General features: G+C 38.1%; 1 protein-coding gene across 2 annotated transcripts; it reads right to left on the reverse strand.

Annotated features, from left to right (window-relative positions):
• Positions 1-475: 475 nt before the first annotated feature.
• ppfibp1a (PPFIA binding protein 1a) lies at positions 476-25829 on the reverse strand. 2 transcript variants are annotated; one of them, XM_027151328.2, is made up of 25 exons: positions 25639-25828; positions 19737-19809; positions 18785-18990; positions 16456-16545; positions 16227-16340; positions 15125-15235; positions 14274-14366; positions 13698-13809; positions 12358-12419; positions 11346-11430; positions 8028-8140; positions 7654-7742; positions 7250-7295; positions 6697-6868; positions 5977-6103; positions 5734-5865; positions 4094-4244; positions 3886-3997; positions 3685-3773; positions 3075-3197; positions 2874-2999; positions 2604-2792; positions 1965-2123; positions 1791-1856; positions 476-1069 (listed from the first exon to the last, which is right to left on the reverse strand). In XM_027151328.2, exons 2-25 carry the CDS (start codon positions 19798-19800, stop codon positions 992-994), a joined length of 2709 nt encoding a protein of 902 aa, XP_027007129.1. In that variant the 5' UTR covers positions 19801-19809; positions 25639-25828; the 3' UTR covers positions 476-991. The 2 variants fall into 2 exon arrangements, with proteins under 2 accessions (XP_027007129.1, XP_027007130.1); XM_027151329.2 differs by lacking the exon at positions 14274-14366 and having other exon boundaries at positions 25639-25829.

A 25829-nucleotide genomic window follows, 5' to 3' on the forward strand; every position in this document is an offset into this window, starting at 1 on the left:
TTCAAATCTGATGCACAAAAACTAAATTCATAAACGTTGTTAGTAATCTTATATATATATCCATATCCAGTTGGCTTTTTATATTAAAAATAATTCATTTTGGTGTATTTATATGCAAATTAGTGAGCTCACTAAATAAATTGGTAATTAAAGAGTACATTTTAAATATTTAGTGTGTTGATTAGAGCTCAGGTTGATTAACAGATTTATGCAAAAAAAAAATTAATGATATTTTTATAGAGATTTAATTTATTGGCTGTTTTCCCACATCAAATTACATGTATTTTCAAAGTATGTTATATAAAGGTTTGTCCCAAATCATTCCTCTAGCTGAAACAGAGAAAAATATAGCTAAGAAATGGGGAAACTATGCCCTGAAGGGGACAAAAAAACGTCCCGAGGTGTCCATAAAGGGGTAAACTACATTTTGACACGATGTTAAACCATTCATGAGCAATGTATGTATGCAACAGACTAAGAAAATTCAAAGAATCTTTATTGACTTCAATTCATAAAAGCTCACACACTCACACTCACATAGACATGTTTTTTAAGGAATAACTGTCCAGTTATGTGCAGACTAATTGTTTCAAATGAGAATATTATTACTCCATACTCCCAATGTATCAGCCAGGCAGTAAGCGTCGAAATTCAGTAACACATGCGATTATAATGCAGGAGTCGACGGACACGTTAAATCCGAGTACAAGAATAAGGAGGTAATCTAAACTAAAACAAGATTAAAGTATCTTTGGATTGTTGTTTGCAGTCTTTGGTGCACTTTGTAAGGAACACTGAAACACATTATGGTGTAGACAGTAAAAGGCAATAAATAAAACATTCCACTGTCGTCAATTGCTTTTGATTGTCAGACCAGAACATAGTCTCATAGTAGTATGATAGTACTGAAGCTTTGTTGTAAGAATCACAGTAAAGGAACAGATGTTTGGTTCTCCAGGATCATCAGCTAACACTGGCTTACTTCTGCATCTCACGTGCTGGAGTTGGTGTATGGAGTTGGAGAGTGAGACGGCGTATCCTTGAAGAACTCGTCCTTTTTCAGCATACTCTACACACACACACACACACACACACACACACACACACACACAAAATACACAAATAATCCAATCTAAAGAAAATCTGTTAGAAACAAATATGTAAAATAAAATGTCAGACAGAGCGAAGTGCAAAAGTTTGCACCCTCTATGATTCTGAATGGGCAAACATACACATGGACAAAATTGGTACCCTTGCATTAAAGAACTAAAACCCCACAATGGTCACGGACATAATGTGCCGCTCAGTGTCAAAGCTTGGTCTCAGTCGCAGGTCCTGGGTCATCGTCAAAGCCAACATCAAAGTTTGTTGCGACGAACTTTACAGATCTAGTTTTAAACTTTTTTTTTTTTTTTTTCTGTTTCTATACTTCTGTAAAGCTTCTTTGAAAATGTGAATTGTTAAAAGTGCTATACAAATTAACTGAATTAAATGCTTCTGTTGAACCACAATTCAAAAACAATGTCTGATTTCATTAGTCAATTTTCAGTATATATTTATTTCTTATTACTTTTTGTCTGTTTCACCATTCCAAAAGGTACCAACTATTTTGTCAGTGTATGTATGTGGAAAAGAGGGACCGTTTTAAATAAATAAAAGATCCTTTGTGTGTAAAAAAAAACGTCTATGAAAGAGGTGGGAAACAGTTAAAATGCACTGAACTGCATTGATCATTTGCAGGAACGTCAGTTATGAGCGTCTATGCTGTCAATGAAAAGTGGATCTCTTACAGTGAGGTTGTTGATCCCCTCAGAAAAGGCTCCGATCTGCTTCACTGTGCCTTCCGAGTCCTCCATCTACCAGCACAGACACGTATTTAAAAAGGTACATAAACACAAACTAGACAATGTTTAAAGCTAAATATAAGCCCATCAGGTACAGTTTTAGGTGAGAAGGTGCAGCACCTGCTCCAGCTGGTTCAGGTTGTCCTCACTGATGCACTCTTCCCTGTGGAAGCTGCCGTTGTGGGGCATCTGCACTTCTAGAGGACACAGAAATTCTTCACTCTCCTCCTGTCGCTTCCGCCTCAACGTACCGAAACCACCGAAGGACAGACGTCTCGGCTGGACAGGACAGGACAATAAATACTTCATGTCAAAGCTTCAAGTTTCCACTGCAGCGGACACATTGGTCATGTCTTTCTTTGACCAGTTTCATTGTTAATAAAATGAATAGTTTGGTCAAATATAAAGAGATGAATTAAGACAACAATGATGGACACTGAGCATTAGTAAATATACGTTTATCCTACACAAGGGAACTAGCACATGAATGCACAGAGAGAACAAACTCGACACACATGGGCTGAAGCAGGAATCCAACCCTCAATCCTGGAGATGTGAGGCAGACCTTTTAAGCCTTGTTGCAGTGTCCGCTGTGTTAGTAATAGATTTGTTCCTGAATATTCCAAAAAGCTAAAATTTGCTAAAAAGTTGGTATTATTGTGTAAGCAATGTAGGTAGGCTGAAATGATATGAATCACTTTACTGAAAATCATCTGAAGAACAGTTAAATATATAGAAATATAATGAAGATTTTACTACCTTCACTTTCGCTGTGGCATTGAGCAGCGTGTAGTCAGGATGCTCGAGACACTCCTGCTTGAGTCTCTCTGCTTCTGCACCAATCAGGAGGTGAAAGTGGGTGGCCAGGTGACGCCTCAGGAGCGTTTTATTAGGTGGGATGTTCAGGAGGAGGGCCATGGCCTCAACGTTGAACCGAGGTTCTAGAACCTGAGACAACAAAACATGAAAACATGAAGGTGGAGCTATGCAGGATTTTTTTTATGATGCTCGTATTGTTCTTCGGCATACCATAAGTCCTCCGTGCACTCCGCTTCCTCTGAGGTTGGGTGCATACTCCGCCAGGTCTACCGAGCGCAGCCACTCCATCACTCTGTGATTGGTCCACTGGCACACCTCTTCTGGTGTGATGTTATTCTAAGCACAGAGCGCTAGAATTAATAACACATACTGGGATAAACAGTGCAGTGTATGTGGTGGGATGAATAGAACCTCATCAGATGGTCTGCGTCGGAGGCAGTTGGGCTCGTAGTTGCTGATGCGCAGCACTTGGATGGCTCTCTTGATACTGAGATGGTGTAGCACGCTGACTACTTTCAGACCCAGCAAATCATCCTGACATGAAATTTGTTATTTACAAAGAACAGGCAATCGATTATTATTGTCAATTATAAAAAGAATGAAACAACCGACCTTGTGTGTTATGAGCAAATGTGCACCATTTACATAAAATACAGAGTACCTAAAACCGGCTTAATGGTCATTTTAATAACCAGAGAAATAAAAGTTATTAGTGGACGACTCGGTCTGGTGTCATTAACAGCACATCTATTCAAGATCATTTCTAAATGCATGTATAAACTATTTAATTATTACTTTAAAATTAAATATAAATATATTTAAAACTTCATGTTACATATAAAAGAGTTGCTTGTAGGACCAATCTGTAATGTAGAAGTTATGTAGAGAAGTTACGTTAATACCATGAAATACATGTAAAGGTTTTCACCATTGTTTATGGTTTTCTTTTGTTTTAGTATCATTAGTTACTTGCTTTTGGTTTCCAAATATAATTTGTGACTCAAAGCTACACGTGACGTACCACGGTCATGTAGTGAAGCATGCGTGCGTCCACCCGGCCCTCGTCGAACTGGGCTTTGTACTGAGGCAGTCCAATGTCATCCAGCCACCCTGAACCAGAGAGAAACAGTCAGCTATCTCTGATGATGACTAGTTCAGTCTTGCACCATGTTGCACTGGTCCTCCTGTTAGTAGCTATATGCTTTACTTGGCAGTGACTTACGAGTAACCCAGTTGAAGTCCAGTTTGCTTTTAGCGTCGTCCTCCTCTGAGCCCAGAGCCTGAAGAGCAAGCTGGAGCTTCTTTCTGTGTAGAGGATGTCTGATGCCCAGCTCCTACAACACACACACACACGAGTACATTAAGCACTAATTAAATCACAGTAACACTACCATTTAATGTTCAAAAATGAAGCTCTTTGATGCTCGGACCTTTTCGAGATCATTCTGTGAGGCGTTTAGTAGCATTTGTCCAGAGCGGATCCACCGCTGAGCATGACTCACGTACAGACTGAAGCCCTGCTCCTGCAGCCACTCACACACCTGCTCTGTACTCCAGCTTGCAAACGAGGTGTTAAGCTCACTTCAGAATTTGACAAGGAAGAGAAAAACAACAAAATATGTAGTCAAAATTATTGGCAGCAGCCAAAACTGACATAAAATGTTCCATTCAGGCAAATAAAGAAGATATTTGATCTGGAAAAAAAAAAAATGACGTTAAAAAGCATGCAGCAAAATTACTGACAGACTAAAACACTGTTCACGGTAAATACATTCTAGAATCTGACTAAGATCCAAGTTGATGTCACTATAAAATCCTTTACATAAGTGCAAAAAGATGGAAATCTTTATTAATGCCTCAGTGTTTGTCTGTAAAATATCATAATCCTTGGCCATTATGTTGCTTAGCAACTATAGCCTACTGAAAGCAGAGAGCACAAATATTAATTGAAAGCTAAAGAAATGATTATAATTAAAAGATAAATCAGTGGTTTTTCCCACCAACTCTTCCTGGCATTGCTGATCTCTGCTCCTAAAGCCGGACATGCCGATGCATTTGATCTAAAGTGGATCATAAGGTTTTGTGGAGTCCATGTCAGGTTAAGAACAACATACTATATACTCTACAATTCTATACAACATACTTTATTTGAATATAAGGTATAGAAAAGTAATAAACTGCCTAACAGTAAGCGCAGGTGGGACCTGTAAAGAATAAAACATGCAGGAGAATACAGTGTGTTGTGGTCAGATGAGACGGAATACTTTGGTCATGTACAGCATCGGTGAATCATGAGGAGCAAATACAAGCAATAATACCACTAATACCCACTGTAAACAATGTTTAGTGGATCACTAAACTAAACATGCTGTGGGGCTGTTTTGTAGCTTTAGGAGCTGTAGTGAAGTTTTTTAATATGATGTATTGTGAAGACCGTTTAGCTGTGGTCTGAACTGAAGTTCACTCTTCTGCCAAAATGAGATTACATTCTACATACAGTAGTGGAGAGATCAAAATCCTCTACAAGCGTCTCCTCCATTATTTAACATGACAAGTGGAAGTTGTTATTCTGACCTGAGAAGATTTCACATGCTCATATTTTGACAGTTGAGGAAAAATAATTACATTCATTAGAAATAAGGTTTAGAAAGAAGGGAAAGGTTTCAGATCCTTAAAAAGGCAGTGGTGGCTCAAGCGTTTAAGGCTTTGTGCTGTTGAACAGAGGATCAGTGTTTAAGCCTCAGAACTGCCAAGCTGCAACTGTTGGGCCCTTGAGCAAGGCCCTTAACTCTCACTGCTCCAGGGGTGCTGGATCATGGCTGACCCTGTGCTCTGACCCAAACCTCGAAAGTTTATTCTCTTCATTCCTATGGACACCGTTTTTGTAATGCAGAGAGTCGAGAAGCATTTCACTATGTGTGGTTGTGTAAGTGATAAAAAAGGTGAACTTTACAAACTGTGAAAATAAAATTGCACTAGATTCCCATAAAAAATGACTTTATGAGGTGATTAATAATTAAGATGTTTATTACAAATCAAAGTTAAACGTGCTTTAAATACAACAACGTACTTATTGTTGCTGCGTTGCGAGTCACGTGACCAACCAAGTCTCGGGCCGGCTGTGGCTCTAAGGCCGCCTCTACTGAACTCTGACTCGGGAGCATCTTCCGGGTTCAGCGAAGTAGACTGGCTCCTCCTCATCCTTGGAAAAAAAATTGAAAGTGTTACAAGAAATAGTTCGGTTTTGAACTGTAAATGCTACTTTTGGTAAATAAGCAAATAAAAAAAAAAAAAAAAAAAAAAAAAGACTTACATTCCGAAGAATCTTCGGATCCCCTTAGCTTTCTTCTTGCTTTCAGGCGAGATTGCATGCTCCTTTGGTTTGGGAGATTGAGATCCAGCCAGATCTAAATGCTCGGTCCTCTTTCTCTCTGCCTCACCTGCAAAAACAGCCCGATAACCAGCATGGGATTAGCTGATTTTTTTAGTTAGCCAAAGCCACACACAGAACCACTGTAACTGCTTATGTGAAGCAGATGAGACCCAAAACAATTTCTTGTATGGACCAGGTGTAGAACAGTATCAAACATGAGAGGGGTGAGACCCAATACAGTACGATTAGAGCCAACTCATGAATTATCGTTGACTCAACCATCAGAGCTGCTGTTTGACAACTTGCCCAATAGAATAGAGAATTCACCGATGTTGTGCTGTGCACAAAATGATTTTTTTTTTGGACCAAACCAAAGCGATTACTCTTGATCTAGAATATAAAGATCACCACTATATGATAGTGGTCTGGACTCTCACTTGTACAAAGAACCAGTAGTTTTCTCCACTGTTTGTGATTCTCTTTATCTATTAAAACATAAAATAAATGGCCCTCCTTCTGTGTCTGAAATTAAAATAAGCACATCTCTGTTGAGGATAAAGAAAGAAAATGCTAGCTTTCTCATTAGATCACATAGTGGAGACATGAACGTGGATTTACATTACATTAAATGACTTTCCTCAATTACGAGTCAGAGCACACCTAGATCAGGAGAGCTGGCGGTTCTCTTTCCGCCCCGGATCTTGAAGAAACCCCGTCCAAAGGAGGAGCGTATTTTTTTGGTGCCAAAACTTTCACTGCCACCTGGGCTGGACTGAGAGGGGGACAATGTGAGAGAGCTGCTTTTCTTATCTGGGCTTTCTCCAGACTCAGCCTGAAAGAGAGAAAGACATCATCATCAATCTTATGATCATGTAAAAATGATTACTGTCTGTAATGATGTGGGAAGTCAAGATCTTGTGATTCAGTCCTTGTTGTTTAGTTATCACACCAAAATCCATGTGTTAACTAATTTACTGAGCTGCTCAATATTCACACGTGCGCATACAGCAAGAGATATATTGTACAGAGTAAATGTTTTTTGCCTGTGGCTACTATTACAAACAGCAGGGGGCGCTGACACAAAACACAAAAATATTCAAACACTGTACACAAAAGTAGAGACATGCACACATACCAAAATTCTCACACAGACACACACAGACAGACACACACAGACAGACACACACAGACAGACACACACAGACAGACACACCTCTTCTCTGTTAGATGAGTTTTCTGATCCAAGCCTCTCAGAGGAACTGCGATCAAACATACAAACCAAAAAAAAACAAAAAAACAAACATTACATACAAAAATTCCTTTTAATTTATTTAAAATAAAACTAACATCTCTCCCAAATGTGTTTAACCAAACAACTAAACATGTAAGTCTGTATAAATGAATATTATTTCTCAGACATTTCAAAGATGTATCGCAACTGTAGCGCTCGAGTGGATTCAAAATCGGTACAATAATCCGTCCATGTATTAATGTAATAGACCTAACTGACTATGTACACATTAAATCCACCATCAAAATCCTCTTACTTTCTGGTATAATTGTATTCAGTGGAATTCTGGAAAATGGGGAGCTTTAGGAAGGGAACAGAGCTCAGACCTGTGTGTTAGAAGGCATGGATCAGCATCAGCTGCGAATTTGTATTCAGAGGACTTGGGGAGAAACTCGGTGCAGGGAATCACCTGAGGCTGTGAGAGAGCCAGAACAAAAACAGAAAGATACAGCGCTTAAAATCACGCTCTTATCTTTTATCACAAACAACAATAAAAGTGAGTAATATACATTGACCATTAAAAAAAAAGTGTATTCACAAAATTCCAATTAACATCCATGACATTACACAATGAGGAGAAATACTCCCAAGAAGAAAAGACAAAAGAGTTGGACATGACTGTCGCAAAGGAAGCCTGTGGGACATCCTGTGTACACCCTGTCTGTGTGTGTGTGGGGCTTAGAGATAGTATAAACCATACCTCATCAGTCTCCCCTGCGCCTGTGAGGAAATGAGTCTCAGTAACTGTAGTGGTTGCGGATTTGGATGAACTTTCACACCGTCCCGTCTCTGTGTCTTCTTCATCGACTCTGTCTGAGAACACACCGTCTGGTTTTTAAACGTTACAGATGTACAGTAGCAATATTTGTAATGTAGACTATTGAATGTGACTATGTAAGCAGAAATAAGCTAAAAAGTGCTTGACTATGAAACTATTAATTCTCTGTAGCTCTCAATTACTTGTAGATAAAAAATTGCCATCGCAAACACAAACATCAGTCTGTTTCATTCAACTGCGTTAAGTCAAAATCCCAAAGACAAAGAAGTGTGTTTAAAGTGAGGAAATGAAAAGAGAAGCTCCAAGACAAGAGCTCCATATATACAGCAGAGTTATGGACAGATGCAAGGTTGCATTATGTCTTTGTTTTCAGCAGCTAGATTAGATGCTAAAGAAAATTTAAAACCATAGAAATACTACAGTCTTAAACATAATTTGTTTACTCGTATATTCTTTGCAGCGAGGACTGATGCTACATTTGAACAAGAAAATAATCTCAACTGCATAATTTTTTATTTCAACCACACTTATTGGTTTCTTTTTGTTTTTAAGTTCCATAAACCAGTTATTTTGTCAATGGTCATAAAAAAATGGTTTGGGATTTGGGAGTGAGATGGTGTGTATATATAGTTGTGCTGTTGGGAGTGTGGCCAAGAGCCAGCTGTGAATGGAGAGGAGGCGGGACGAGCAGACTGGTAATCTGTAATTCATTTCAATTTATGTGTATAGCACTTTTAACAACTGACATTGTCTTAAAGCAGCTTTACAGAAATACAGAAACATGGAATACACATTTGTACAAGTTTTTGAAGAAAGTTCATATTTATTTCTAACATTTATCCCTAATGAGCAAGCCGGAGGCAAGCAAAAACTCCCTGAGATGATATGAGGAAGAATCCTTGAGAGGAACCAGACCCAGAAGAGAACCTTATCCTCATTTGTTTGACACTGGCCAGGAAATAATGTAAATAATGTCCTTTCTACAACGGTTTGTAGTTGAGTGGAATTGTGCAAGCAAGAGCTTTTGAGAAATGTACAGGTCAGCATAGTTTCTGAGTTCATTATAGACTTAACATGAAGGCTGAGTCTTTAAATGTTCAGTGAAGAAGATCAGAGCACAAAGCTATGGTTCTGTTCACAGCAATATCACCTGTGTCTCAAACAGCAGTCGACTTATTGCGCTTTCAATAACAGCCATAATGAGAGAAAGTGTGGTTGAGTGGATGAATCCCACACACACACACACACACACACACACACACACACAAATTGAACTTGACGGCGCAAAACCTGATTTAGTGAAAGCACTGACTGAATAAACACGAGCCCAAAGCTTAGCTAACATCCCTCCTCTCTCACACATCTTCCTCCACACCCTCACATGCTAAGGTTCTACAATGTTACAGAACACTCATTCATGTGTAAAACTACAAACCAGATTCCAAAAAAAGTTGGGACACTGTACAAATTGTGAATAAAAAGGAATGCAATAATTTACAAATCTTAAACTTATATTTTATTCCCAATAGAATATAGATAAGATATCAAATGTTATGTCATGTCATGTCATGCCAAATATTGGCTCATTCTGGATTTCATGACAGTTACACACTCCAAAAAAATTGAGACAGGTAGCAATAAGAGGCCGGAAAAGTTAAATGTACATATAAGGAACAGCTGGAGGACCAATATGCAAATTATCAGGTCAATTGGCAACATGATTGGGTATAAAATGTCTCTCACAAGTCAAGATGGTCAGAGGATCACAAATGCGGTGAAAAATTAGTGGAGCAATATCAGAAAGGAGTTTCTCAGAGAAAAACTGCAGAGTTTGAAGTTATCATCATCTACAGTGCATAATATCATCCAAAGATTCAGAGAATCTGGAATAATCTCCCGGAAAACCATACCGGATGCCTGTGATCTTCGGGCCCTTAGACTGCACTGCATCACATACAGGAATGCTACTGTAATGGAAATTACAACATGGGCTCAGGAATACTTCCAGAAAACATTGTCGGTGAACACAATCCACCGTGCCATTCGCCGTTGCCGGCTAAAACTCTATAGGCCAAAAAAGAAGCCATATCCAGAAGCGCAGCCGTTTTCTCTGTGCCAAGGCTCATTTAAAATGGACTGTGGCAAAGTGGAAAACTGTTCTGAGGTCAGATGACTCAAAGTTTTTTGGAAAACTGGGACGCCATGTCATCTGAACTAAAGAGGACAAGGACAACCCAAGTTGTTGTCAGCACTCAGTTCAGAAGCCTGCATCTCTGATGGTATGGGGTTGCATGAGTGCGTGTGGCATGGGCAGCTTACACGTCTGGAAAGGCACAGTCAATGCTGAAAGGTATATCCAAAGGGAAAGGGAAGACCTTGCATTTTCCAACATGACGATGCCAGACCACATACTGCATTAATTACAACATCATGGCTGCACAGAAGGAGGATCCGGGTACTGAAATGGCAGCCTGCAGTCCAGATCTTTCACCCATAGAAAACATTTGGCTCATCATAAAGAGGAAGATGCGACAAAGAAGACCCAAGACGGTTGAGCAACTAGAAGCCTGTATTAGACAAGAATGAGACAACATTCCTATTCCTAAACTTAAGCAACTTGTCTCCTCAGTCCCCAGACGTTTGCAGACTGTTATAAAAAGGAGAGGGGATGCCACACAGTGGTAAACATGGACTTGGACTTTTTTGAGATGTGTTGATGCCATGAAATTTAAAATCAACTTATTTTTCCCTTTAAATGATACATTTTCTCAGTTTAAACATTTGATGCGTCATCTATGTTGTATTCTGAATAAAATATTGAAATTTGAAACTTCCACATAATTGCATTCTGTTTTTATTCACAATTTGTACAGGTGTCCCAACTTTTTTGGAATCAGGTTTGTATAAACTGGTGCACAAATTGTATCCTAAATAAAAGATAAATGTAGCTGAAGATGATGATTTTATTTATCTGAGAAAGTCTTTAATTAATCTCTGGGGCTGACATTAATGAAGCTTCAGAAGACCATGGTGGTGGTTTAACGTTAAAAAAATGTTGAAGAAATTACTTACACAGTCCAGAATATAAAACAGACACCAAAATTCTTGCATGAATAATGAAGTGAATAAATCTTGAGTCGCAAAACAAGAAATGATACATGACCTAAATCCAGGACGAGATTACTTGCCTGTAATCGGAGGTTGTCCATTTTCAATGAAATCTTGACTATAATCCCTTACCATTCTTTTCTTGCACGGACATCGCCGCATCCTGGACTTTCCTACAGAGCATCAGGGACTGCTGCAACTCTTCAATCTTACGTTCCTGTGGAAAAGATTAAACCTGTGAGCATAAGCCTGCATCGAAGTGGGAAGCGGGGGCTGAAGAGGGGGAAGCAGTAGTAGAGCTGAGTGATCCATCAAGACCATTAATATTAATGCTGGTTCTTGTAGCTTATCGTTTCCTTAATAACACACAGATCAGTATGACGGATATGCAACATAACCATAATGGATTAAAAATAATGTGCTATTATTTAACCGGCAAAAACAAACACTGAGGCTTTTTCTGTAAGAAGACGATTATTCATCGTTTATACATTGAGTCTTCGGTGTCACAACTTTGTAACTGTCAAAAAGTTTTCCTTCATGCCAAAGTCTTAATGAAAGAGAGGGAATGAGTATTTTGAGCTGCTAGAACGATCATTAACAGCAAGTGATTTGTTTTGCAGCTGTTCTATATATAAAAAAAAGGTACTATAGATGGATAAAAAGTATGACGTTTAGTTCTTTAATTAACACAAATATAATGGTTAGGAAATTGCTTACTATACTATAAGGATAATAAAATGTTTTGGGACACAGAACTGAAGAGTAACTCTATTTTACACCGCCAAGTGTTATTAACTTCCATATACAGTTTTCAGAACTATGTTTTTTTTGTATTTATATTTTTCAGACAAACACATGGTCTATGTACCAGTTCATCTTTCCCCCTCAGTAAGTACCTGTTTTTTTTTTTTAACTATTCGAACCGATTTTATTTCTCAATATTTTCCAAAATGTCATGTATAAAAAAATTGTTTAGAAGACCCCCCCCCCCAAAAAAAAGAAGTCCCTTAGACTCTTATTATAAAATATAGTCACAAAAATATCAGTATTTGTGAAATATTTTTATAAAATTTCAGTTTTTTTGGACTTTTGAAATTGTATACCAAGGAGAGATACAGGTCAGTATCTAGTGAGAATTTACCTTTTCATTGTTAGACTCCATTAAAGACTCAACAACTTGCTTCATTCTCTGCACATCCAAATCTAAAAAAAGAAAAAAAAGAAAAGAAAAAGAAATGTCAGATACAGACACTGAACAAAAATATGAATCAGGAAGTACAAGTGATCGAGCTTCTTTTAAATGAAGGGAAAAATAAATAAATAAAATAATACATGTTAACAGTCCTACTGTATATGGCACAGTGTGGAATAACAGTGTGATTCAGAATGAACCGGATATTTACTGATTCAATATCTAGCAAGTTGATTCAAGTCTTAAATAGACTGCATCTATAACCCTAATCATACAGAAGTGTTAAAGCTAGTGATACAAACATGCTTACCATATGATATAAGAATGCAGGATGGTGGTGAAACTTTCTCCAGCCTTAAATCACTTGTCTGGACATGTTTAATATGAACCCACCTACATACACTCTGTTAGAGAGTGTTTATCATGGGCTGTTCCAATGGTCGACAAATCAGGCTTTTAAAAAGGTATTTGTAACTTTCTCGAGCAGAAAAATCTGTTATAAGATTTTACATAGAACTTTTAATGCAGGACTTCGCAAACTGACTGCATGCAAGAAATGCAAGAATTCCAGAGGGAAAGAATTCCAATGGATCCGCTATTGATCACGCTACAGGATCAATTTCAATTCTGGATTGTGAAAACAAACTCTTTCCACTCTTATAACCATACACACGCTCATATGTCTAATATCATCCACAATTTTCTGCTGTGCCACTCAAGATGTGGTAGCTTAGTGGTTAAGATTTGGAAACCCAGGTCCACCATGCCGTTACTGCTGGGCCCCTGAGCAAGGCCCTTAACCCTCAGTTGTATAAAAATGAGATTATATGCAAGTCTCTCTGGACAAAGGCATCTGCCAAATACTGTAAATGTAAGCTCCTGCTGGTGTTTCAGCACTTCCTCATTAATACTTTGTGTACTTTTATACTAACCCTTAGGTTTAAAGTGACCAAATAATTAGACTTACAACTATCAAAATAAAATAATATGCATAACATTATTTTATAGAGATCTAGATATCTAGATACTATCAGCAGGTGGTGACATGGCATTGTGGGTAATTTAAAAAAACTGAATGACAAAGGATTAAAGTTTATAAAAAAAAAATAACCAACATAAAAGTTAACAGACTTTCATTCTAAAATAAATGTTGGACAGCACTGAAGATCAGAAAATAGTTTTACTAAATAGAAAAGCTTTCTCCCCTAACTACCTGCCATTGGGAAAATAAGACCCATTAATTATCCAATATATTAAGAGAGTTTATAGCGTGGAGAGAATTCCCGTACCTTTCTCTCGGCTCTGGCTTCCATCAGAGGTCACGACCTCAGCTCGCTCCTTCAGTCTCCTCAGCTCCTGCTCCCGCTCTTCTAGCTGCTTCTGCATAGCCACCAGTTCATCCTGACAAATAAGATCCACATGTACACTGTACACTAACTGTAACCAAAGCAAAGAAATGACTGCCAGTCATGCACACAGACTTTTAACTAATTTTGTACCATTTTTTGAGGAAGGCGTCTAAAATGTTAACCTTGCAAAAATAGCTAGAGTAACAATAGAGTAAAGCTAATCAGAGTAGAATTATGTATTGATGATGTATTGTATTAGAAGAAAGAGGAAAAAAACCCCCAGAGGTGATTGTGTAGAAGTACTATTGCCAAGAGCGTAGGTTTGTAGACAGATTGCACAGCAACTAGAAAACAGTACCAGGAAAATAAAAATAAAAATGGAGAAATCAGGAAGAAAGACACAAAAACCTGAGTGCATTTGGGCAAGAGAACCAGTCTCATTGTACACTTCTTGTGATGTATTTAAAAAGAAAGGGGGGGGGGGAAGAAAAATCAAACAAAACACAAAGTTCGTACTCTGGTTGATTTCAGGCTTCTTTCCTGTTGCACTTTTTCTGTCTCTGCAGTAGTCGCTCTGTGGCGCATTTCACTCAGCACTTGATAAAGAGCCTGGAGGAACAGAGGCTTATCAGGGAGGTAAAGTGTCAAGAATGTACAGGAGCAGAGTTGTGGAAAGAGAATGGTCAAAACTGCATGCCTTTTGAGAGGAAAAGCGGCACCCTGAATGAATAACTAAAATTTCATGATGCCACATTCTGATAAGAGATAAAGCTGATGTTATAAATACATAAAGTCTGCCTAAAACAAAGCCTGCATTTCCCTTGTCTGGTGTTTACAGCAGCTCTTCATTTCCAGTTTATGAAATCCATAATTTAGAGCAAAAATCCCAGATGTCTAGGGCAAGTAGAATAGCACTAGTGTAGTCTCAGTTTAAGCTTTATGGCAGGAAATGGCTCGAGAGCTCAATGCCTGGACAGAGTTAAGGGTTTAATTGGTTACACATGGCTGTATAGGAACGGCGACATGATGTTTTGGTGAAATGTGACATTGTTAAGCTTTTAATGAATTATTAAGGGCTATAATTCTTAGTTTAATGCTTGTTTGTGTTAAATGACTGCTTAACAGCATCATTACATTTAATCTGTATGCAAAACAAGGAAATCTAAGAGCCGTGTTCCAAAAGAAAGGGAAATGGCTAATGAAGAGTATGACACAGAAGGGCGTGAAAGTGTGCGATGCACAAATTCAATAGATGATTTTGGTCACCACTGATAAAAATCTGGCTCAAAATATAAAAAGAACCTGACTTTATTCCAACACACATTTTTGACTGATCCAAATGATCCCAAATGATGCACAGTTGCTACCTCACTCTCCTTGTCCTCATGATCTGCGGTTGTAAGCTTCAGTTTCAGGCTGGATACCTCCGTCAACAACTCCAGTTTCTGGGTCTCTAACATGCTCCTGCTAAGCAACTCCTAACAAGCACAACACATTAATATATTAATAAAGCGGTTAATATGTTTGATTCATACCACAGTGCTGTTGAATGTTTGAATTCCATTCAGAAAATCTCGATTCGCTTTGTTATTACTCACAGTTTGCTCTCAAGTCTCAATTACTCAAACGTCATTTTGATACGATATATTTTTTAAATGACAAAACTTTAATGCTTGACTCTATAGAATAAAGTTATAGAACAGAAATGATTTACAAAATCACACTATCTGGGGTCACCTAGAGGAGGACGAGTTCCTGTGGTTTCATCAGGTGATCGCTATGGACTCGATAAAGTCTAAATTAAGAAATACAGTTCTGCATTTTAGATAAGGAGTAAGTAAGGAATACAACAATACGGTTATAGGTAAATAATCAAATCATTGATAGTGTGGAGTGATGTGGCCTGACACAATGCACCGTTTTTGTATTTCACCCTAAAGGGATAATTGTCCTTGAATTAAATGTCTGGTGATTGTGGACAGCTTATTAAATAAAATAAATAGATAAATAAAACAAAATCATCCATCCTGGACCACAGAAAATTAATTGTTTATGAAACTTTAACACACACATTGTGATAGGCCAGATCACACCAGCACATCACTTATTTATTTTTTTATAATTTTCCCCTTAATCAAAGCGTCATTTTTGTACTTTTTTCCTTTTTTACCCATTATTTAAAAGGCACAACTGCATATCTTTATCTAACCACCTGTGCCACTTCAGAAAGAGTCATTGAGATGAACCCACCCTCCTCTGGATGACACTTGATGTAGAAAGGAAAAAGAAAGTTAAAAAAAAAAAAGAAATAAAAAAGAAAAGAAAAACAAAATTGATTAAATTTTTTTTAAGTTTTATGAAAATTTAAAAATGTAAAACAGTGCCAGTTCAGCAGTTAATAAGGAATAATAAAAATAACGCACATTCCTGAAACATTTTGTTGTGTATGCTGACACGCACTCAACACACCTGCTGAAGTAATTCTTCTGTGGCATTCAGTTTCATCCGGTGTTCCTCGAGGCACATCTCTAGGTCCCTTATCTTTTCTCCTTGCACCTCCACTTGATCGGTCAAAACACTCACCTAAGAAAAAACAAACAAACAAACAAAAAACACCACCACAAATAAACCCCGCAGGAAAAACCCATTAGACAATTCTAAAACAACTTCTAACCCATTTCCCCACCATCTTACACACCTGCAGCACCAGACATTCCTTGTCGCTCTCTAGCCGAGACAGTCTCTCCTGATACGCCAAATCCCTCGCTGAGGATCCATGACCGTTAATCTACAAACACAAGCACAAACTGAGTCAAAAGTACATGATACACAAGACGATTCTGCAATAACGCTAGCATGCATTTTTTTTTAATTATTATTATAACCTCTACACTTACTTTCTTCTTTAGATAAGGTTTAAAAAGGTTACATGAAATAAGATGCATTTGCCATGTAAAGGTAAAGAGGAAAAACAAACCAACAGGATGGTTGTGTGTGTGTGTAATACGAGAAACACGTGACACTTCAGATGATCTTATTAAACACTACAAATCTTATGAGCTGTAACTGAAGTCGAACAGAACGAACAGCAACAGTATAGTTAACATACATTCAAAACCATACGTTAACTTTGATAACAAACATCAAATTGCATTGTAACACAAGATGATCTGCCCAAAATCATTTAAAGAGTTAACCTGCATCAGCACTGGTTTAACACCAGGCAGGTCACTTTCAGGTCAGACGGCAGTAGAGCATTTCTGACTCTAGTGCTGAAAATGTTCAGGATCTTCAGACAAATAGAAGAGACTTCACAGGTCTGAGCAGTGTGTTATACGATAGCAATGCTTACAAGATGGACTGCTTCTAGGAAATCTCCTGCCCAAACTTCCACATTAAAAAAAAAAAAAAATTCAAATAAACAAATAAACAAATATTATTCAGCTGGTGTAATTTACAGTTAAAATACTCCTCTTAATGAGCAAATAAACTGATGTAATGCTTTTGTTTGCCAGTCAGTTAAACAATGGAGTTTATAACTGATCCAACATAGTGATGAAGTTATAGATAGTGATTACAGGATAAATATTATAGTGTTTCAGACTGCAGATTACGCATTTTCTAAAGTCTAAACCTGTTTTGAAATTAAAATAAAATCAAGCAAACTCCACAATATTTAGAGAGGCGTTTCCAATTTTTCATATTTGGCAAAAATCCTCTTAGATTCATGTGCTTTGAGCAGGAGTACGACTATCAAAAGAAAGTATTTACTATTGAGTCTTTATTGTTAAGAGTTTGAAAAAACAACTCAAGTGGCTCAAGTGGCTTGCCACAAAAAAATAGCCCAACAAACTCTGCAAGTTGCATAAAAAGCTGCAAAAGAACAAAACAGTGTAGAAAATCCTCGAGGGACTTCCTATATTAAAGCAAAAAATGGTAAACATCAAATATATTGGGGGCGCTGTTCAGCAGTAAATGGAAACACATGTGATTGGAGACTCCTGCAGATTTCATCTTAATTTTATAGAGCAACCGTTTTCGGCATATTTACCCCATTGCGTTTGTGTTTGCTCCCCCCCCCCCCCCCACCCACACACACACACACACACTGGGTGTTTTATCATGGCCGGTAAAAACCCTAAAACCTGTGCTACAACGGCCCAGCAACGGAGACCTGCATCACAGGTAGCGACCCTGGAGTTGGGGGCTTTGTCTACACCCCACGGCTCTACTTCTCTGAGGGAAGTCACACAGGTTATTGATGCAGAGTCCCTGAAACCAGGTTTGCTAAACGGGTTGAAAATAGATGAAAAGGATGAGTGATGATTTTTCCACAATTAGAGCTGACCTACAAATCAGTGAAACCAGAGTTGGCAAATGACAAAGCCTGATGACATAGTGGTTTAGTGTGCAAGCTTGTTCTTAAGCTCAGCTAAGATTATCTGACTGGAAAATAAGTGTGAGGACCTTGAAGCTCGGTCATGAAGGAATAACACAAGATAGTCAATGTACCAGAGGACACTGCTGTCAACACTAATGTTGTCGCCTCGCTACTTAAAGAACCTTACAAGCTGGATGAAGACGAAAAAACACATGTCCATATCTAAGTAAGAAACATTACACGTTCTGAAACAACACAGGGCCACGAAATCCAACGGCTGATACTTCTTTAAGCTTGACCTTTTACGTTTTGTTAAATAGAACAATTTTCTTCCTTTTTATAACAATGTGGGTTGTTCAACCTGTATAAATATTGGCGGTTGCATTTTTCTAAAAGCGAGACACGCAATATTGCTTTAAAATATAGACCAATAACAAATAAATCCGAAAAGGCTGACACACGTGACCCAAAAGTGCTGTCTATTTTGGCAGCCGCTTGACAATGGAATGCAGGGACAGAATGCATGCATGGAAAACCATTATTAAAAAACGGTACTAAGTTATACTGATCTGGGACCTTTCAATAAACTCTCATTCAAAATCCTGCAACAGATTGTGACAAGCAGAGCCCTCTATGTTTGACCCACCAGTCTGGTCTGCAGCCACTCCATCAGGCCCTCGGCAGTGTTCTCTGGGATTTGGCTGCACAGGTTCTCCCGCTCGTCTGCGTCCATCAGCTCAAGTGTCCCCCGCAGTTCCTCTAGGAGGTGGACTGCACGCAGGCTGCCTAACATAGGCGAGCTGGGAGACTGGCTGTCAAACAGACCGTTGGTGTAATTCATGGCCTTGGAGCCTACAGGGCCAGAGACAAGCACATCAGGAAACAAGAACGTTAAAGAATTGTGACAATGACTTGTTCATCAAAATAAATGCAAAAGCACTGGATAAGCATATATGAAATTTGGTGTATTTTCACTTCATATATTTTTTTTTTAAACCAAAGAACTTTAATAAGACAAGTCTGACCAGGTGAATATGGCAAAGAAATGCTCATTATGGTCATTAAAGCTAGATGATTTACACTTTGGCACATCAAGCTCTGCAATTAGAGGAGCCGGTGGAGAGCAGACGCACAGAAAAGCTCTAATTCAAACAGCAAATATGTTCGTTCTTCCTGCTGCCTTGCTGATGTTCCCAGAGATGGACCACAACGTGCAGCCAGAGAGAATAAGTAGTGAATTTCACTCAGTGGAAAAATCTAATCGTGTCCCACAGTCAGCCATTAAAGCCTGGACAGAGGGTTTTACTGCCAGACCACTAAAAGTGTGACGGCATTGATTCAGTTGCCTCTGAGAGAAGTCACTGGCAAGATCTTGATAAAGAGCACCTATTTATTGGGGGATTTTCCACATTTAACCCATAACTGATAGATCATCACCTCAAAATTGTGCAGATCATTGGAGAAAATAAAGAAGTCTATTATTTGTTGCATGCATCTACAGCACGTTGTAGAAGTATACACTCCCCTGAACATTCCCAGATATTTTAGTGTTACAGCATGAAACACGTGCCAATTAATTGCTGAAGAATTCAGATTACCTGCGATGATTCCATCCATCTGCTCCAAGGCAGCTGCCAACATCTCACTAGCGTCTGACATCATCCTGCAAACCTGCACAGTGAATGCAAAAGCCATTAGAAAGAACCGAAGCACTTACCAGTGGAAGACATCATGAAGGATACTGAACTATATGAAATAGAGGATAGTGAAAGCCAAAATATATATGAAAGGTTTCTTGTGAGCAACGTTACCCATTTCATTCAAAAGAATAAAGAAAGAGAGTGTTTGCTTCTCTCGAGTAATTCACTCAAAAACCAATTTTTAAATTCCCACTAATCAAATGATGTGTCATTTGTAATACATTTTGTGCTTCGCTTTGTGCTTAGCTCCTCCAAGCAACCAACCTCTCTGCTGTAATAATAAGAAAACCGTTCAGTGCGGTAATGGCATTCCTAGCTTCCTGACTCCCTGGGATTAATACTCCATGGAAGCGTGGTTACTTCCCATCTTATCCTGGTGGATCAGATATCCAAACATCCTGTAATTATTATTTGAATTCTGCTGCATTGGTTTCATGACACAAGCTGACATATACAGTACAGCTTGTGGACCAAAAACATAGAGAAAAGCAACGTAGTATAAAACAATGCAGAACAAATACATGACCTTTTGAATCGGCTTAATGCGAACGACTGACCGACCGATACTATAAACATATTGAATAACCAGACTGGAGTTTTGGGTGGAGATCTCTCTCACCCGAGCACTGTGGCTTTCCCCATTATTTATTCAAAATGCTTTGTCAGCGTCTCACTTCGTTTGACTTTCTGGTCAGCTGCCAGACTGATATCCTTGTGGAAAACCTTTAAACTTGGTATTTCCCCCCCAAAAGGACTACAAGGATATTTTTCAAATAGAATAGCTTTAGGCTGTTTTGATAATGTCAGGCTGAATTAAAAAGAAACAAGGGACTTGCATAACTTCTGGGAAAGGCTAATTTTGTCATAACATTATCAACAAAGTTAAAGTAGAACTAAGAAAGTCAGGATGGAGGCTTCGCTAAAAACGGTGAGCGCATGCCATAAAGAGCATTTCGTCTCTCCAGGAAAGTGTGCAATGGAAAAATTATTCAAATGAAAGAAAGTCATTTCAAGTGTGCTGAATGATCTCTGGCTTGGAACAATACTTTCCACTAATACAGAAAGGTTGACGTTATTAAGGTGCCGAATACGAGCACGTTTACAAAAAGTGAAATAGACACTGGTGCCTTCCCCATTCAAGGAGTCAACTGAATCTGGAGTCTCTCACTGATTAGGGATCTGATTGAGCTCAGTACCATGCACTGGTTTCTCTGACACTCGTACGACCTGCTCCCCTTACACAGAGACCTCCCCCCTCCCCTTGGGGTTCCTGGAAAACTCCTCCAGATGTGCTCTTGCTCACATACCTTACAAATCACACCACTCTTCATGTAGGCCCCCCACTTCATATAAACACAGATAGCACACAACCCTTACAGCAATGCAGTGTTGTTAACACATTCGAAGTGTAATAATAGAATAGCCCATTTTCCTGCTAAGGAATTCTCACTAAAACATAATCAGACAACCCGATTTGGCTCGGAGTCTTCGGTGCCCCAAACAGTACAAAGGTGGATCAACTTCTGGTTTATTTACATAGTTTGACATTGGCCAGATGTGTTGACAGGCAAGAGGGAGGATAGTTTGAAAGAAAAACAATCCGCTCGTTCGGCCATTACCCCACGCTGCTCCGTGTCGCAGACATTCGCATGTACGTGCTGAGCTTGATGTTAAACAAAACTAAAAATGTGCTACATATGTGACCTGAAGCAAAGAAATCTCTTATACTTGAGCCTCTCTCTTAGCTAATCATCTGTATTACAGAATATATGCTGTGAGGCTTCATGTAAATGGTTATGTCTTATCTTGATTCGTGTTGTCTGAGGAATAATTAAATTGTCGGGAGAAAAAGCTTCCATATGCGACGTTTGAATGGAAACAGACTTGCATGATGTTTTACTGACTGGACAAAAAAAAAAAAGAATATATATAATAAAAAAAAACTGTTGTGGTGCAAACTGTCCTCTTAAAAGAAAGAGTAAATGCAAATCAAAACACAAAGTCATTTTCCTGACTGATTTCCTTTAGTCCATAATTAAAACACGTTTATCCTAATGGGCGGAGTCTCCTCCAGGAAGACTCCGCCCCCATCCAGTGTACAGTATGATGTCCCAATGAATGGGAAACGAGGAGAAAGCTGGTTCTTGGGCTTTATAGCCAAAATATTAAATACTTATTAATAAAAGACAATTCCTTTTTCAGTATAGTTTAAAAGAGGTGGTTTTCTGTGTAAAGTCTATCTGTTGCATGTTATAAAAGAAAATCCATCATTATTTATTTGCCATTGTGTCTAAATAACACATTTCTGAACATGTCACACAGAAATGCAGTTTACTGATGAAAGAAACAAAGCATTAAGTTAATTAAGAGGTGAAAACGGTTTGTTCCTTCTTCTTACTGTCTTGGTCTACTGATTCTTGTGAAAGCTTGGGATAATTATAGCGCAAACGCAGTCGAAACATCACACACGGAACAAACTACACGAACAATAAAGGTGTTTAGCAAATGGTGTCAAGCCAAGGATCCTAAACAAAAGCTGGGGTCAGACAGGATGAGCCTGGCCAAAAGTATTTAATCTTGTTGTCTGTGCAAGTGTCTTTTTCCTATTATGGCTGTGCTGCAGCACACAGGAACACCACGCCGAAAGAATGCGGTGTCTGAATGGGTTCCGTATTTATTATATAATGCATGATTTGAACTGTTTTCCAAACTTCCTGAACAGTTGATATCCTATTGTAGAAAAAAAAGGAAACACACATTTGTTTCAGTTTCCAAAAAGAAACTGTTTACTCAACATAAAGTCAAGCCGGTGTACTTGTTAGAATGTTTAATACAACATTTGCTTCCAATTCTTTGTTGCACCAGTTTGTAAAATAGTTTAGACTAGGTTTGCCAGGTCACTCTGATGCTTTTTCCTCCACACTGCTGCCCTATAAAGTGCTCGATTGTTAACCGTGTATCTGTTAGAGATCAGATTAAGCGAGAGGACGATTTCAGACAGCGCAGGAGTTGTAAAAACTCAAAACAAATCTGGTTTTGCAGTTCCTTTATATGTGGGATCGTGTAACAAGGCGCCAAACAGCCTTCCATTAGTCTCAAGACAGTATGCTACCGTAAATGTTTAAAAAAGCACCAACGCACTCACTAACTCATAGATTCAACAGAAATTAGAGATGTCTGACTTTTTTTTTTTAATTATGGGTGACTCAGTGAAGTAAAAAAAAGTCCAACGTCTCTAATTTCTGTTGATTCTATTTTTTACTTAGTGATGGCTGAGTGGCGATCAACAGTAAGCGAGCGAGAGAGAGAGAGAGAGAGAGAGAACGCTTCCATCTGGCTATGGGCTATAGGTAGAAAAAGCCTGATGTGTAATTGATGTAGGTGTTTATGAAGCATGTAACCTAATCCTCCTCATATCGGCCACAGCACTGTAGCTTGGCTAAAAGCAATATACTGCAAATGCAGTGAGCTTTTGTTGACTGTAGAGATGAAAGAAACCATGAAATTACATGACACTACAATTTGTAGCATAAGTATCCTAAACGAATCCTAAAATTATGCCAGGAAAAGGAAGTCATTATGGCATGTTTGTTGTTTCACAAGTCAAGGTGGTACATGGTATTGGGCTGGAAAATCCAAAATTGTTCACACACGTGAACGTCGATGTGAAGAAACAGATTGAGCAATGGGATGAAATGAGAGTAGAGTCGGTTTCTTGTATAGCCTGACAAGAATAAACGTGAATATGAATAGAGTGCCATGACCTTCTTGGCAACTAAATAAAGATTACAAAAACACAAAGCCACACAGCAGATCATTGGGGTGTTCGCTGGTCTGTGATTTAGGCTTGAACTCAGGTCCCCATTTGTTAAATACTGTATATGATTGACTGATCTAGTTCTTATCTGATTTCCTCTTAGTTACTAAGCATGCTCTCGGCAAACCACTGTGGTCAAGTTATACAAAATACCAAAGACATACTCTCAGTTATGATACTACAAACATAATGCCATTGTTTCATACACTTAAGTAATTCTTTATGTATATTCTATTTTATCAATTATTTTAACTTCAAGGGATCAATACAAATAGATGCTGTTTAGAGGAAAACTATTTGTAGGTGCTACTTTGGGGTGGTAACATCAGGCCATATCACACTACCACATCACTGACTATTCTCCTATAACATGGCATTGTGTGTGCAGGGAAAGACCCCAAGTTACCTCTGGTTTATCCATGTACAGTAGCACATGTGTTAGATATAGTTACATTTTCACCTGTACAGTATTAACATTGTATTGGGTCATAGTTTCATACACAGTTATTGTTTAGGACTGGAGAGTAACCTCACAAATATTTTCAAAATGAAAAAATATTTTTATCTATCTATTACCATCACGTTCCTTGCTCTAGTGGTTCACAGCATTTTTCTGACTTGTAGTGACGGCTGAAAAATGTAGCTGGAATTTCGCAACTCCTGTCCTCTCCCTGTGGACTCATTCTAAATCATAAAATCATTACAACAATCGCTGTTTATCCTCCAGGGGATGTGGACTAAAGGCTTTTGGCTGTTCAATCCACTACTGCTGTAAACACATTACACTATGATGTCATTGTTCATAACATTATGCACACCATAAAGGAGACGACTACTTATATTTATCAATGATTCTCAGTCATTCAGATATATTTGAGTATCACAATTTGCAGCTTTTCTTCACAGCCAAGTTCACTTTCTGCTTATAAGAACAAACCGATAAATACTGACAACATAAAGGATAAAATGATAAAACAATGCTCACAACAATATTTTTAAAAAGATTTGTTCCTTATACTGCAGAAAGATGTGCGAGAAGACTTTTGTAATCCATTTTTCTCTTGATCCTCACCACCTGCCTGTGCATTTTAAATAAATCAAGATATTTTTAGCTAAAAAATATTATATTAAGTTATTATACCATGAAAACATCAAATTCTTCTGACTCTTGCTTGGATAATTTAACGATTTCCTTGCCATAGTTACATCGGTCTTCAGTGAGACATTTAAAATACATTGTTAAAAGTGCTATTAAAAATAAAAACAAAGGAAAACTGAATCAATTAAAACAGATTAGAGATTATTAATAATTCTCTCTGGTTAAAAATCCTTTGTCTAAAGCACAGTAACAATGTACAAGTTGTTGTGCATTGTTTAAAGACAAACTGTGACCAGATAATGAGGAAACAGAAGTGAAGCAGATCAGGACACTGATTGCCTGCTTTGTTCCTCTGATCTACTGCCTCAGTCCCAATACTAAACCATGACAGCACCAGCAGGTAAAGTTCATATTGAACTGTTAGACATTTCTAGCTGCCTATAATATAAACATATACATATAATGCATTGAATTTTCACCAGTACATCATACATAAGATCCTTAAAGAAAGCAAAGCATTGTAAATCTTTTTCAAGCCTAGGATTACATGATTTGAATTCTATTATACAGACACAGCTGTTTATTATTATTATTATTATTATTATTATTATTATTATTATTATTATTATTATTACACACACACACACACACACACACACACACACACACACACACACACACACACACACACAAAACCAAATATATAACTTGACCTTTTGTATTTGTATAAAAAAACACAAAAAAACAACAACCAAAAACAGAAAGCAATTTAAATAATTAAACTATCCCCAAATAAAAATATGGCTTTCATTAATGCTGATTAAAAATGACTTTAGAGACAAATAGTTTGTTTATTAAACATTAAATCACATTAAACAACTTACCTTTTCTTTTTAAACTGCACCCGGGATTGGCTTTAGATAATATATGAAGACTGTGAGCGTTTTATCCGTTTGTCTGTTCCCAGTTTCTCCAGCAGACCCCAAGTTCCTTCATAGCCATTTATTACTATTTGCCACTTTTGTTGCCGACTTTTTCAGAGTTTCTGAGCGTCTTTGTGCGCATGCGCGGAAGC

The sequence above is a fragment of the Tachysurus fulvidraco genome, chromosome 19 (assembly GCF_022655615.1).
Source record: "Tachysurus fulvidraco isolate hzauxx_2018 chromosome 19, HZAU_PFXX_2.0, whole genome shotgun sequence".
In the NCBI taxonomy this organism is placed as follows: domain Eukaryota; kingdom Metazoa; phylum Chordata; class Actinopteri; order Siluriformes; family Bagridae; genus Tachysurus; species Tachysurus fulvidraco.

Bases quoted from the DNA above. Each gene is read 5' to 3' on its own strand.
- ppfibp1a (XM_027151328.2), bottom strand. From the start codon at position 19,800: ATGATGTCAGACGCTAGTGAGATGTTGGCAGCTGCCTTGGAGCAGATG. The intron at 6,104-6,696 runs GTGTGCTCTGAC...CTGTTTTTGCAG, and splicing joins CGCCAGCTCTCCTGATCTAG to GTGAGGCAGAGAGAAAGAGG. The intron at 3,998-4,093 runs GTCCGAGCATCA...TGTGTGTTGTAG, and splicing joins CACAGAATGATCTCGAAAAG to GAGCTGGGCATCAGACATCC.